This window comes from Cyprinodon tularosa, unplaced genomic scaffold (genome assembly GCF_016077235.1).
Source record: "Cyprinodon tularosa strain WSP-4 unplaced genomic scaffold, ASM1607723v1 ctg1082, whole genome shotgun sequence".
In the NCBI taxonomy this organism is placed as follows: domain Eukaryota; kingdom Metazoa; phylum Chordata; class Actinopteri; order Cyprinodontiformes; family Cyprinodontidae; genus Cyprinodon; species Cyprinodon tularosa.
Window position 1 is genome coordinate 3774 of NW_024037874.1, and position 15326 is coordinate 19099.

The 15326-nt window shown below is 40.9% G+C and overlaps 1 protein-coding gene across 6 annotated transcripts in view; it reads right to left on the reverse strand.

Moving 5' to 3' along the window:
- Positions 1 to 13739: 13739 nt before the first annotated feature.
- Positions 13740 to 15326, reverse strand: part of LOC119787692 (kinesin-like protein KIF20B) — a 60818-nt gene continuing 59231 nt past the window's right edge. For all 6 annotated transcript variants that reach the window (XM_038291748.1, XM_038291724.1, XM_038291740.1 and 3 more), the window contains 2 exons: positions 14787 to 14932; positions 13740 to 14155 (listed from right to left, as the gene is read on the reverse strand). In XM_038291748.1, coding sequence (XP_038147676.1) covers positions 14072 to 14155; positions 14787 to 14932 — 230 coding nt within the window. In that variant the 3' untranslated portion in view covers positions 13740 to 14071. The remainder of the gene's footprint in view (positions 14156 to 14786; positions 14933 to 15326) is intronic.

The window sequence follows — 15326 nt, forward strand, 5'->3', positions numbered from 1 at the left end:
CCAGTTGGACTGAGATCAGGACTGTTTTCTGGCCTTTTCTCTAAGCTAATTATTGTTTCTGGGACATTCTGATCATTATCAATCAGAAAATTGTCTTCATCATCAGTGAACCATGTGACGTTCATCTGCAGTTCATAACTGTCTGTGGAAATATGGAATCACACTGACACAAAAATCAAAATCTAGATAAATCAATTTTTCTTCAAATAAGTGCATTTATTCTTGGATTGAGTAGGTAAAAGAGACATTTTGCCAATGAAACAAGACAATTTACATTAAAAATAAGAAAATACAATTGCATTGTTTGAGTTTAAGTGCATGTTATCTAATTGTCTTATTTTAAGAGTAAAAATCCTCATTCCATTGGCAAATTGTCTCATTTACCTACTCAGATTAAAGGTAAAAACACTCAATTTAAGACAGCTTTCCTTATGTCTAGATCATTTTTCCAGTGCATATCCTGGCCTTTTGCAAAACACTTCAAGGTGGGCTCTGGAAAAACGACCTAGAAATAATTAACACTTTCTTAAATGAGGTGAATTTACCCTTAATCTGAGCAGGTAAATGAGATAATTTGCCGATGGAATTAGTATTTTTACTCTTAAAATGAGATAATTAGCAGGGGTGGAAAGTAACCAATTACATTTACTCACGTTACTCTAATTGAGTACTTTTTATGAGTAATTTGTAATTTTCTGAGCAGTTTTTAAAATATGTAATTTTTACTTTTACTCGAGTAAATTTTAACCTAAGTAGTTTTACTTTGCTACATTTAAAACCGCCTCACATTACTGAGTAAAAAAAATAAAAAAAATAGAAAATATTGATGGTGAAAAAATTAAGTGGGGCCGGAAATTTAAGCCCGTGTGTTACGGAACCGACACTCAATCACCATTAAAACATAGAAGACTTTTGACTTTTAAACGCACTTTATTTACACAATTCAAACAGATAAGCAATTGATGTAAAAACAAGTGTCAGTTAAAATCACTATTAAAGTAAAACGAGTGTCAGTTAAAACCATTAAATGAGGAGCTTGTTAATAACTGTTTGCGTTTTAGTTTGATTTCTGGGATCTTTTTTTTTTTTTTCTGGGATCTTTTGGGTTTTAATTTTGTGTGCATTTTGAAAACTTTAAAACGTAGTTTAAATTTCTTTATTCCTATCATGGTGTCTGTTGGACATTAGGATTGAACATTGTTTGCACTCTATGGTTCAGGCTGTGACTGTCCTTCTGCTGTGAGGAAGTTTGTTCTTTAGCCCCTCTGATCGTTTGCAGTGTGGATTTTCACAGAAATACGCCTTAAAATCTATTAAAACACCTTGTGCTCATTTCCATTCATGACTCATCCTTTTTTGCATTAAATAACTCAAAGTAACTAAGTAACTTTTACTCAAATTACATTTTAAATGAAGTAATTTTGTACTTGGGTAAATTTTGAGATGGGTAATTTTACTTTTACTCTGAGCAGAATTTAGGCAGAGTAAAGATACTTTTACTCAATTACAATTTATTTGTACTCTTTCCAACTCTGATGATTAGATAATGTGCACTAGAAATAAGACAACACAATGGTGTTTTCTTTTTTTAAATGTAACTTGTTCCATTGTAAAATGTCTCCTTTACCGCCTCAAACCAAGAACAAATGCACTTATTTTAATAAAAAATGACTTTATAGATTTTGACTTTTTCCAGTGGGATTAAGGCACATTTTAACCATCTCAATATTTGAGTTTTTTTAGTATTTTTTTTTTTAAGAACTGATGCAACAAGGAGAAGCAGCGGTCAGGCTGCCTAAACAGATTTAACTCACCGAGGGAGGAAGGCTTGAGGTGCGTCATCGGGGGAGGGGTGATGAAATACGGTTTATATGAATATCCATCAATAGGACTTACAGTAATATGGATTCTTATGATAAAGGTTCAGATGAGATAAAGTTAATATCTAAATTTAAAGCATTTTGTCAGTCAATAAGATCTGAAGCTGGATTTTTTTCACTTAATCAAATTCGCTGTTTCCAAAGACCGAACCTTTGGAAAACCTGGATCTTTTTTCTCTATATTTTGCTTCTTTGGGTTTCTATAGTTTAGTGACATCAAACTCTCACTTTTAGCTCTTAAATGTTTACTCCAAACTGATAAAGCAGCTCACTGTGTGGAAACATTGGCTGTAAATAGTAAAAGCTTTCAGTTTTTGAAAGGAGACAAACAGGAAATGGGAGAGATGAGTAGACGTGGCAAACTAAAGGAAGAAACGATGGATGGATGGATGGATGGACGGACGGACAGACGGATGGATGGATGGATGGATCCAGGAAGTTTTTTTCAATTCAAAATTTCAGAAATAGTGTTTAGTTCCAGGTTTTATCCAGCAGCCCAACAAAGCCTGGTTTTAGTTTAGAAAACATGCAAATAGAAACGGATGAACATCCTGTTCAATAAATGATCAGTGTTTTTAATTCAGAGTAATTTTCATGTGAATGTGCTTTACTGGAGGCATCCATGTTTGTCAAAGAACACTACTGCCACCTACTGGTTAGTGACATTGTCACGGTGCGGTATCGGCTGTTGATCAAGTCCCAGTGCTGTATCTGGTGTTTGTCACAACGCGCTATTATCCAAGTCATCTTGAAAACATTCTTCTTCCAAATGTTGGCTACATATTACGTTTTTTTTCTCTGGCCAGAAGTTTAATTTTATCTCTGGTAAAGCGAGGAGAATGGCGCTAGGCTTACCGCACCGTGACGTCACTGCTGGAAGATGGCAGGAGGGAGGGGCTACTATATTTGGGGAAAAATGGCCGCTCCCAGACTCAGTGATTGTGATGAAAATGATTGTTTTCATTTTCTTTTTTTTTTACTGAGTAAGGCTAAATTCATTAAATCACTGCGAAGGTATTAGTTTTAGGTATAAATAATGATCCATTGATTATTCCTCGCTGATCAAACCTTTAACGAGACATCAGGACATTTGAATGTTTTTAATTACATTTTCTGGACAGAAATCCGACTTCTTTCAGCTGATTTATTGGTTTTCTGACAAACTTTCCTTCTGGTTTAATTTCTGGTATCAGATTTATCACTTTTTAATCTTCTGCTCGGGTGGTTTGGTTTGTTCTGATATTTATCTACCTGAGGTCGTATCTAAATGAAGATCTTGTGATTCACTTAAAAACCAGGAGGTGGAAACAGGAAACCTGAGGAAATGAATGATGTTTTCTCCCTGTAGTAATTCCTGGTTATGTCCGAACTGCAGCTGTGATGGTAAATAAGCAGGAGATCTGCTCAGAAAAACTAGTGCAGCTTTTGAATCAGTATCTATCATCCAGACACTTCAGTTCCTGCAGCTCCAGTAGTTTAATAAACTCCAGCCTTTTGTCACACAGACAGGCTGCAGGATGCTAGAGGGATGACCTCTGGCCTAGCAGCAGCAGGAAGAGATTCAAACACATGCAGAGAGTTTGTTGTTTTTAGCTCAAGTTCTTGCTTTTCTTTATGCTGCAGGGGGTTTTACCTTAAAAAGCTGCAACATTTAGCGTGCAGCGGTTAGCGCGCACGACTAATCTACAGAGGCCTTAGTTCTCGACGTGGCCGATCCGGGTTCGAATCCAGTCTGTGGTCCTTTGCCATGTGTCTCTCCCTCTCTTAAACCTCTTTGCAATAACAAACCACACTGATATTGCCCCCCCTCCCAAAGAAAATGTATGCACGCTTTAAAGATGCACTAAAGAGAATCATTTACATTGTTAATGTAACTTTTATTGTAAAATTTGGACAAAGGAAAATTATCATAATGTGAAAAAGTTAATTATACCTATTAATCTTCAGGTTGTTTTTATGCTGGCCCTGAGAACATGTATTGATCAAGATTTATAACTGTCTGTCAATGGTATAAAATGGTATAATATATAATATAATGTATTTATGGTATAATATAATATTTTAATGGTATAAAAATCTATTCATATATTCAATATAATGATGCTTTGTTTCACTGTTTACTGGTCTTGGTTATGTAAAGTGTTTTTTTTAGTTTCCATTTTCACTTTGTTCCGTGTTTTTCTATGTTTTCTAGTTTTATTGGTTTAATTCCTATTTTGTTGTGTTTTTTTTATGTATTTGTGTTTTTAGGTGTTTCTTTATTGCCCTCTGCTGCCCTCTGGTGTTGGTCTCCTTTCCCTACCTCCCTTCTAGAATCCTCTGTTCACACCTGCTCCCAGTCAGCTCATTAGTCCCGTCTTTGTTCAGTCTCCCATATATACTCTCCCTGTGCCGTTCCTCGGGGCTGGGTCCTCGTCTTTTCCTGGCTCCCCACGTGAGTTTTTCCCAGGAAATTGTCTGGTTTTTGGATTTTCTTCCTCGGTTGTTCAATTAAATCTTCAAGAACTCACCTCTGCCTTCTCACCTCTGGATTTGGGTCCTCAAACCTTCAACCAAACCCTGACAACTGCTGGATTTTATTTTTATATTTGAAAAATATAGAAGAACCAATCTTTTCTACTTTTTGGGCCCCCCCTCAGTCAAGGGCCCTTAGAATCTGCTTAACCTTTCGCCCCCATACGGCGCCCCTGCACTGGTGCCGCTAAAACATTTACTTTTTTTTTTTTTTTTTTTTATGCAGCTTGACCCGTATGCACCAAGGGAAGGTGTCTCTTCTACCTGTGATTTAAGTTATTAGACATTTGTGTGTGATCATTTCTTCCACTTCTGTCCCTAAAGCTCCAGTCTGTGCAGGGAAACAAATCATCTCTCCAGTGTCTCTCCATGGATCTACGAACACAACCCACTGAGAGTCTCTTCAAACATTTCTAATTCTTTTCATCCTAATCATCCAGACCTCAGCTGACCCCAGCGTCCGACCTCCAGCTGCTGCTTCTGATTTCAGGTGGAGCAGAAAAAGATGCAGGACGTAGCGACGCCTCCACTTCCTGACGCCTCGGACGATGTCACAGCGAATCCATTCAGCCAAAGGGAAGAGAACGAACGAGCAGAATGAAAATAGGAAAGGACAGAAGCTTTGTCTTTGTCTGCAGCCTCTAGGAGCCAAAGCAGATCCAGGTTTGGTGAATTGAGCTACCTACAGCTCAAACCAATTAGAAGCTGACAGACCCTCACGAGGAGTCCATTTAGTGCGGCGCAGGCTGATAACCGCTGACAGACAGCAAAATGCAGTCGTCAGACAGGATGTAATTAAAGCTGCCAGCTGCGTTTTCTCTGGATAAATGCCTGCAGTGACTCATCTGAATGGGAATAATCATTTATTAAGAGCAGGAGGGAAACTTTAGGTATGAGCTCTGACTCCTGCAGCGTTAGTGCAGCTAAACAAACATTTCTGATAGTTAGGAAAGAGTTATCCCCATGAATCCATCCGGTGCCTGTAGTATGTCCAGCTGTTTATGGGTGAAGGGGGGGGTACGACCCGCTTACCAAAAAAAGCCAACTTCATTCTCCTTTGACTATTCATTTATTCAGTAGTTTGCTGTTTACAGTTTTTTGTCCTCCAATTTCAAACAAGGCATAGATGTGGTTAGACTTGGCATCATTCTTCTAAATTTCTGTTTCTGGACCTGTTCCAGACTCATCCTAAGTTTATTTTTACCATTTAATCATAAAATCCCTCCAGCCTTTGGCGTCATCTTCCCTTTTTCTATTTTTTTTTCTGCGTGATGGACTTCTGAAAACCTGACATTCTTAGTTTGAAGCGAAACAAACTTTAAAAGTTGCAGCCCGCCATTGTCCTGGTCAAACCATTTTATGCTGGGGTGGGGGGGAGTTCTAATGGCCCCTTATTCAAAGAAAACATTTCATATAATCCATGTATATATATATATATATGTTTAGTTACTCTAATGTTAAAGATTTTTATTACAAATATTATCTGAAAAATCACTTCAGCTTGTATTTTCAATGGTCAGTGTTACATTTTGCCCCCCCTCTGTCCTGGAACAATTGACCTGTTTGTCCCCCCCTGTCGGCGGGCGTGCACCCATGAACATAAACTAAATTATCCTGATCTTGGCGCTGATGGCTGGCCTGTTTACTCACTTCACTCACCTGTCTAACTCCGCCAACTTTCCCAATGCCGTTCATGTGATCCACCTGCTCCATAAAAATCCATCCTACTTCTTATGTGTCTCGGGTTAAACCTGTAGTAACTTCCAGGTTTCCTAGTTAGCCCCTAGAGCCCGGTGGGTCCGGTACAAGGCCCATCTGACACCTGATCATGTTCATCTATTAATGACCAAAACACTGTGGTGTTTTAACACACGCCTTTCAAAATGGAGATTTAAAATTCCCAATGAATCATGGGATACCCAAGGCTACGTAGGATACACCGGACCTGTCCTGCAAAACGGGCGAATAGAAACCTGCAATTGATGGCTGCATAACGAGGAGTCTTCCAATCCGAACAGAACTTGGCGCCGCGCTATGAGGAATCTGACCTTCGGAGACCCAGCCGCTCATTTCCAACTCAGCATGAGTATCTGTAGTTATTAACAATGGTAGTGATAAAGCTCATGGGATTACATCCTTTGCCATGATGTTATCGCGAGTTATTGCCTGAACAAATGTTTTCTCGTACAATTTTAGTTGCATTTAATGGAAATATCTCTACTGCAAAAATGTGCATTTTCAAAATTAGCAGAAAATCAACAGCACATATTTGTAATGAAGATGTTTGACACAGCTTGTGAGGAGGCTGATGTAGCAGGTTACATTTCAAATCACTAGGAAGCACCTTTTCTATTCTATTATATTTTGGTCAGTTTTTATTCACACACAGGCATCTGGCTAGGATGCCTCCTGGACTTCGCTTGGTGAGGCGTTCCAGGAACACAAGGAGGAGGCCCTGGTGGACACCCAAGACATGCTGGAGGGACTGTGTTTCTCTGCTTACCTGGGAACACCTTGGGCTGAGGAGAGGGACGTCTGGGCCCCCCTACTGAAGCTGCTACCCCCGCAACCTGACCACAGATAAGAGGACAATGGATGGACGGACGGACAGATGGATGGACGAACGGATGGACACATTCGCGAACATAAAGTTAACGTGTCCAACAAGTTGAGTCAAACAGACAACAAACCTGCAGGCAGATATTATCTCCCCCTACAGGCTATTTTCATTAAATGGCTTTTTTGGGAGAAAAGCAGCCAAACGTGGCTGTACTAACGTTGCATTTGCTGTAACAGTTCTGCCGCCTCGCTGTGGAAAAAATGGAAATCTAGATAAGTCATTTTTTCATAAAATAAAAAAACACAATTGCATTGTCTTATTTCTAGTGCATTTTATCTAATTATCTTATTTTAAGAGTAAAAATACTCATTCCATTGGCAAATTATTTCGTTTACCTACTCAAATTAAGGTTAAATACACTTAATTTAAGACATCTTTACTTATATCTAGATCGTTTTTCCAGTGTGCCCAAAAGGCCAGAGTCTGAATCCTGCGGTCGCCGTGTTCTGCAGGTAACGGCGACCTGAACGTGACCTCAGGTTTTACCCCCCCCACCCACCTCCTAACCTGATGTCTTCTGGCGTATCAGACATGGATCTATGGTCTTCCAATAGAAACTGGGGGATAAATGGAGCAGTTGATGAGTTTCTGCCCTATTCTGTATGGAAAGATGACCATACCAAGAACATTTTAAGGGTTTTATAAAAAAATCTGAGAAAAAAGATTCAGATTTTAAAGCATTTTATAACAAGTGATGCATGTTTAAACACCAACATGAAGCAGAGGTGGGCTCACCTGCAGAGCCTCGGCGGTTCCTGGGTTGCTCCTAAACAAACATCCTCTCCTCTGATTGGACAAGAGCTTCTTGGCAAAGCATTGATGTTGTTGACGTTGCTGCCAATCAATGCATCAGACTTTTTCATCCTACCTACAGTAGTAGCCAATCAAAATTTTCCCGCTTTCCTTGATGGGCTCTTGGCTGGTCCCAATTTATTTTTAAACATCAATCTTTGTACTAAAACATTCTGTCATGATTTATGGACATTAAGATCTAAAGAGAAGCATCATCTCCTGGCCAGACCCTGTAATTCAGTGAGAGGGTGGAGTCAGAGTAAAAAGATATGCACGCCCAGGAGAAGTCCAGCGGCTGGAAGTTGGAGGGGATTTTGCTGGGAATTGCAGAGGAGTGGGCTGTCATTTGGATGGCGTTTGACAGGGAAGGGCCATTTTGAATGGCTGCTACTGTAACTTTTTGTCATATTTAGAAAGAGCATGCTTTAAATGCTTGATCTTTCATACCCTCAGATTTCAAAGCAGTAGTTGTTGGAGTTAATGAGAATGTTCGTCCTGCTGATTCCTCATCAATAAACCGATCAAACACGTCTCTGCAGCCCAGCAGCTCTAAAAGCTCCACTTCATTAGCAAACCACATGCAGCCGCTCTGGTATTCGATCGATAAACCATGTAGTTATGGTGGCTTCATTTCAGAAAGGTCTGACAGCAGAGAGGAAGCGGTCAGCTTCTGCCTTGTCAGGATGAAGCTCCTGCAGAGCTGAACAGTTTGGGATGTTTCTCGGTCTGACAAGACGTTTCATGTAGGATGATGATAAGGCTGGAAATCTGTCTGTATTTTCTCCATGATCCAGGTGCATCGCTCAGTCTGTTCCAGCTGAGACAGCTCTCCGTTATTTCATCCAGGCTCGGCTGAGTGACAGCTCAGAAAAAACAACAACCGTGGACAGTTTGCTGAAAAATGTCAGAAATAATTGGATTGTAATGCGACGGTGGAGTACCTCTCTCAGCGCGGGCTGCATGGGCGGCGTGTTCTTTTCTGATTGGAAAGCAAACTGTTTATTCCTACCTCAGACTGAGAGGCTGCTAATTACACAACGAGGCCTTTTCTGCCGTCAGAGCTTCTCTAAACAAAGCCCACAAGTTCAGCAGCTTTCTGTTTTCCCCGAAAGGTCGAGATGAAATCAAGCTTGACCCTAAATGTCTGGATCAGCTCCCACTAATGGCTGCATGTGTTTGTTCTCCAGCGGTGAGGAAATTGAAATGAAAGCATAAAAGTGAGCGAGGACATGAGCTGTAATGGGAAAATAATGCTTATTTTGGTCCTGAACTGGAAGAAGTGAGGAACAGATGAGTTCTGACTGCTGCATTATTCCCCCAGCTCACACTGAGGCTCCCGGTGGATTACTTTCAGTTCTGTCCAGTTGCTGCAGCTGAATGAAGCCGGTTTCCATCCCGGGGGGGTCACGTCCTGCTCTCCTGATGAAAGGTTTCTGAGGGACACTGAGGTTTTAAGCTTATTTGCTCCAGATGAGGAGTTTTTGCTTTGCCCAGCCGCACTGATGTAGTGTGTGACCTGTTTTCTTTCTTTTTTTGTGCAGCGTGTTACAAACCCCCCCCCCCAAGATCACTAAGGCCCTACACTGGAAAAAATATAAATCTAGATAAGTCATTCTTTCTTAAAATAAGTGCATTTGTTCTTGAATTGAGGAGGTAAAAGAGAAACTTTACTAATGGAACAAGACAATTTACACTTAAAATAAGAGAATACAATTGCTTTGTCTTATTTCAAGTGCATTTTAATCTAATTATCTTATTTTAAGTGTCAAAATACTCATTCCATCGGCAAATCATCTCATTCACCTACTCAAATTAAGAATAAATACACTTAATTTAAGGAAATTTTACTTATTTCTAGATTGTTTTTCCAGTGTAGATGCAGAGGAGAGTTCAGTCACACTGGAAAAACGATCTAGAAATAAGTGAAAAATGTCTTAAATCAAGTGTATCTACCCTTAATCTGAGTAGGTAAAGGAGATGATGATGACGCCAATGGAACATTGGAGTATTTTACTTTTAAAATACGTTAATTAGATAATATGCACTTGAAATAAGACAATGCCATTGAGTTTTCTTATTTTAAGTGTAAATTATCTCGTTCCATTGGCAAAATGTCTCTTTTACCGCCTCTATCCAAGAACAAAGGTACTTGTTTTTTTTTAAAAACGGAGTTATCTACAGTTCAAATTTTTTCCAGTGCAGAGTAGAGGAGCTAAGTTTTACTGTGTGATATCAGTGATTAGAGCAAATAATAGGTAGATTGGATCAGTTTCTAACAGGCCAGCAGAGGCTGGCTTTATTCAGACTAAGATTCAGATAAACACTGGTTCCATCAAAGGTCTGCAGAAAACTGATGATTTAACAGGTAGCAGCTATAATACAACAGCATAGACCGAAGTATCTACGCTGTTGTTCCAGAAATGTTGTGCTTTATTTGTGTGCAGAGATATTTTCTCTCTCTCACAAAAGTCTTAACTGAAAGTAGTGGAACCAGGATTAACCAGCATCTATTCATCAACATTGGTTTCTATAAGAGCTGCAGCGATTTGGAGGCGAAACGACCTGAACTATAAACCATTCAGTTGCTGAAAATGATGCATGTGGATAAATATGACTCTGCTGTCGCGACTCGCTGGTTCGTGGACATCAGCTTTTAGACTGAAGGGAATTAATAATGGATGCTGCGTGCTCACATTCATGTGCAGATTGTGAAGGAGAAGGCAGAGCTGTTCAGACAGCACAAAGGAGCCCAGCTGGGTGGGAAGTGATTGCTAAAATCATGGCAGCCTCTCCATCATTCACAGAACGCATCGGTGCTCTTCCTTCCTCTTCGCTGTTCTCACTTCCTGAGCAGAAAGCTTCAGTTGCAGATGGATGAGGCCTGATCTGAATTCTCACCTTCGCCGCCATCCTTTCTCTCCCTCATCTTCATCACATTTGTTCTTTGCTCTCCGTCATCACGCTGTTGTAGTCGTCTGTTCTCCATTCATCCTCTGCTCCTTTCACTGTGATATTTATCCTAATGATGCCTTCAGACGGCAGCTTGAACTCATTGACCACTGAGGATAATTAACAGAACTTTAAATCTAACTGCTGGAGAGATGCTGAGTGCTGCAGATTTCGCTCTACAGATGCTGACAGGTGAGTTTTTCTTTCAACTTGTTGAACTGCAGATCATTCCTGGACTCCCTGGGTTTCTCCTGCTTCTAGAAAAGGTTTTCTTTTTTAACTAGGAGGAGAAAACTGAACCAAAAACAAGTTCTTTAATTATAGAAGTTATTTTTTTTAAGAAATCACAGTAAAACATTTTGCATGCAGTCGTTTAGTTTTAGTTTCAGAGCCACAGGTTCTCTGGAGATCAGATGCACAGAAATAATCAAAGTTTTCCTCTGATTTCTGACTGAATATTTACTCCTGATAAGACAGACGGCATCTACAGCCGCCGTTAAAAATGGCTTTTCCCAGTCAAACGCCAGCTGAATGGCAGCTCACTTTCCTGCAACTCCCAGCAATACCCTCCAACCTCCAGCCACTGGAGTGACCCCCTCCTTCTCCTGGGCTTGCATATTTTTTTTTACTCTGACTCCACCTTTTTTCTGAATTACAGGGACGGCGGAGTCCACCTGCTGGAGGAAAGGTTTTTACTGTAAAGCATCGTCACCGGGGGGGCGGGGGCCAAAACCAAGCTGAGAAGCAGCCTTTAATCTTTCCTCTGCTTTGGTTTGCAGGGAAACTTTCCAGCAGTTGAGTTTATCCCCTCCCACCATCATCGCAGCTCCAACCCCTTTACAGGGGAACAGGAGACCCTGCTTTTCAGCCAGGACAACTATTCCACCTAACGACCTCATTTCAGAGACATAGACAGGTATGGGGCATTGCAGGCTAACAAAGAAGCCAAACGACCCCCATTCCAAAGGGGGGGACCCGTTCATCCGTTTCTATTTGCATGTTTTCTAAACTAAAACCAGGCTTTGTTGGGCTGCTGGATAAAACCTGGAACTAAACGCTATTTCTGACATTTGGAATGAAAAAGCTTCCTGGATGGAAGAGAAACGTCTTCAGACGAGGAAACAAAGTCCAGAGGATTGATTTGCTTTTTATCTTCACCAGCATCCTTATATTGTCATTAAATCTCTGCAGTCCAAATTCAATTGGGGGGGGGGGGTTTCCAGAAGTTGGAGACAAATGGAGATCCTTAGATTTTTGCTCCATTAATCAGGAAGATGAGGAGCATTATAGAACAATGGGCTCTACCTTAAAGGTTACCATCAGAGGAACTGATGCGAAGGTGTTTGAATTCTCATTAACATCCAGTTAGAACTTCCTCTATCTGGCTAAGAGAAGCCGTTAGGAGGTTAGACTGAATTCCTTCTCCAAACATGGAGCCTTTATCTCGATCAGGTCCCTCCGCTGTCCCACCTCTGACCCGCCGTTTGGCTTCCCACAGATAAACCTTCTAAATGGTTCAAAAGCTGCTGAATGCGTCAAAAACACATGCGCACTCTAGAGAATATATTACCTAACGAATCTGACGAACTCTTTAAGCTGGGTGGTGAGGAAGGACATCTAATCTCCCAGATTTATAATCTGTTTTTATCCAGATCCTGGCCGTCCATGCAGGCCTCAGAACAGGCTGGGAGCAGGAATTAGGAATGGAGATAAGTGACTAACTCTGGAAGGCTGCACCAGAAAATATTCACAAGTGTTCTGCCAACTCTAGACACTGTCTGATTCAATTTAAAATCATGCACAGGCTTCATTACTGCAAGGTGCATTTTCGCTAATACATCCCCACTGTGTGACAAATGCCATACTGAAGAAGCCCCTCTTCTTCATTCTTACTAGACCCATTTTTGATTGTGCTCGGAGTTTCCGTTCAGTTTTCTCAACGACAACTATTATCTTATGCCTTTATCACAGGGAAAAAGCTGGAGTTGATGTTCTGGAATAAACCAGAGGTTCCACTGGTTAAATGATGGCTGGAGGAACTGGTCCGGCTCTCTGATCTGGAACGAATACGGTTCTCATTAGCAAATAACTTAAAGCCATTCAACAGAACCTGGCAACAGCTTCAGCAATAGGGGGGGGTGAGAACGTTCTGGTTTATTTATGTCACTTTCGTTTAGTTTTGAATTTTATTTATGTTTTTTGTTCACATAAACAAAAAAACATAAAAAAGTATTGTTGATGTTTCAATTTTCATGTACGATTCCTCAATAAAAACACAGAAGCTGCTCAATGGAGGAGCAGCTTTGGATCCGACCGGGACAGAACTTTCACAGCTTACAGGTCCAGTTATTTTAAGAAGCGGGTCAAAGGTCACGAAGGAGCGTCATGTTTTTCTGAGTTTATAGTTAGCAGGAAATAAAGCTGTAATCCAGTCAGAACCATCGGAAATATTCCCAACCGAGCAGGAGTCATGGTCGAGGAGGTCCAAACAGATCAAGTCAAGGAAGTAAAAAACAAACAAACTTTTATTTCAGAAATATTCAGCTTTTATTTTGTAGAGCAACCAGCAGCTTACACTGATGGTGAAACGTGTTCTGATAGCAGCAGACCCAGCTGTGGGCGTCGGCTTAAAGCTGGGTCATGGAGTGCAGCTGGCTCGGCTCAGACCAATAAAAGGTTCTGGATGAAACCGGGCCGACCTCCTGACGGCACAGAAACCTGTAGCTCAGAACTCCTTGGTTCTGACCCGGTTTAGAACCAAAATGTTTTCTCGTGATCTGAGGGAAGCTCTACAGGAAGGTCCAATAGAGTTCTGACGGGGATGAAACCGCAGCTCCACCTGCTCTAGAGGACTGTGGTGAAAAAAGGAATGAAACGTTTCTCAGAACATAAGTCAGAACCTCAGGGGTCTGCGAAGCAAACGATGATGTTGGTCCACAAAGATCAAACTATGTTAGAACTAATAGTTCTGGAAAAAGTGGAACTTTATAGCAGCTCTCTAGGAAGGAAAGGTTAAATAATCATAATGATTGCACCTCATATATAAGCAGAATGAGTGCTAGTGCTTCATGAAGGCGGAGCTTTTTGATCCAAAGTAAAGAAAAATAAACGTAAATACTTGGTGGAATAAAATCATTAGCATCTAAGACTGAAACCAAACGTCCAGCAGGAGGTTTTTAGTGTTGATCTTATTTATGGAGATTCTCCCACTGAGGATCTAATGTTCAGCTTTTAAAGTGATTAAAGAAAGAAAATGTGCTAAATAATCATAAGCAGCTTCATTGAAACAGTATTACAGAAACGCAGCGGATCAGCGTTAGCATTTAGCCACTCTGGAGCGCAGGCGCCGTTTGATGATCTGATCGTCGCTCTCGCTGTCGTCCCTCTCCTGGTTGATCATCTGAAAGCACAGACAGCTCATGGTGAGGAGTGGAGGGAGGTTCTGGTTTAAATGGACTCATTCAGGTCCAGTCAGGCTACAGGAAGCAGAGCTCCCTGCTGCTGCATCTCACAGACACAAACTCTGAGCTGCAGAGTTCCTGCAGAAGCTTTCCTCTCATGGTTATGACTCTACCTGCCTGATCTCTACAGGGATTAGATCCATAAATCAGAATTCTGAGATTAAAGTCAGAATTCTGACTTTTTTCCCATAATAAACTGAAATAAAATAAAAAAATCAGTTAACCTTTTTTTTTTCCAGTGGCCCTAATCCTCTTCCCTATGTTTGACATTACTAATCTTCTGTAATAAAAATAAATCTTAAACAATAAAGCAGTATTGGATGATCAAGGGAGGTTTTTCCTCCTGCCAGGCCTCCCCTGGCAAAGCGAAGGCGTTGGACGGAGCACGGCACTCAGACTCCAGTTCTGTTGCCATAATGCTGAACATGACAGGGATAAAACACTTCAACTCTTTGAAAAATGAAATGTGCAAAAAAACAAACCCTGACAGAGACTCGTTCTGATCTAAATCGTTTCACACTTGAACTTGGCCCATGCTCTGCTTTAAGGCTGCATGGGAGGGGCACTTACTGGATGGGGGGGCATTTCCATGGGGCAGGAGATTTCTGGCCTGTAGAGTTTCTTTCTGCTCCTCTTTGCCCTCAGACTGTGGGAGGAAGAGGAAGCTGCTGAATCTGCATCTAGGCGACCGCTGACCAGGCTCATCATCTTCTTGGCTGCAGAAACATTTGAAACTATTAACTTAGCATGAAGCAGTAGCTTAAGAAAAATAAGAAACTGATAAACATTTAAACCAAAAGGAAGAAATAAGGCAGATAGACTGTAAAAGCAAACACTGATAAGCATTGATGGTTGTTTTGGTTTAAAGCGTTTTCCTGCTCTCCCTTTATGCAGATGATACTCAGATTTATGTCATCCGGTGCTGAACTGGTGATAGCTTAGCACCAAGCCTTATCGGGCTAGAGGAACCACTTTGTTTTTAAAGGTGGTTTTAATGCAGCTCAGGATCCAGTCAGCATTTTCTGAGGTCCAGTTTAAAACTCTGGAAATTGTTGGAGCTCTGAGGAGGGGCCAAAGTTAATCTAACATCTGAGGAGGACCAAAAAAGCA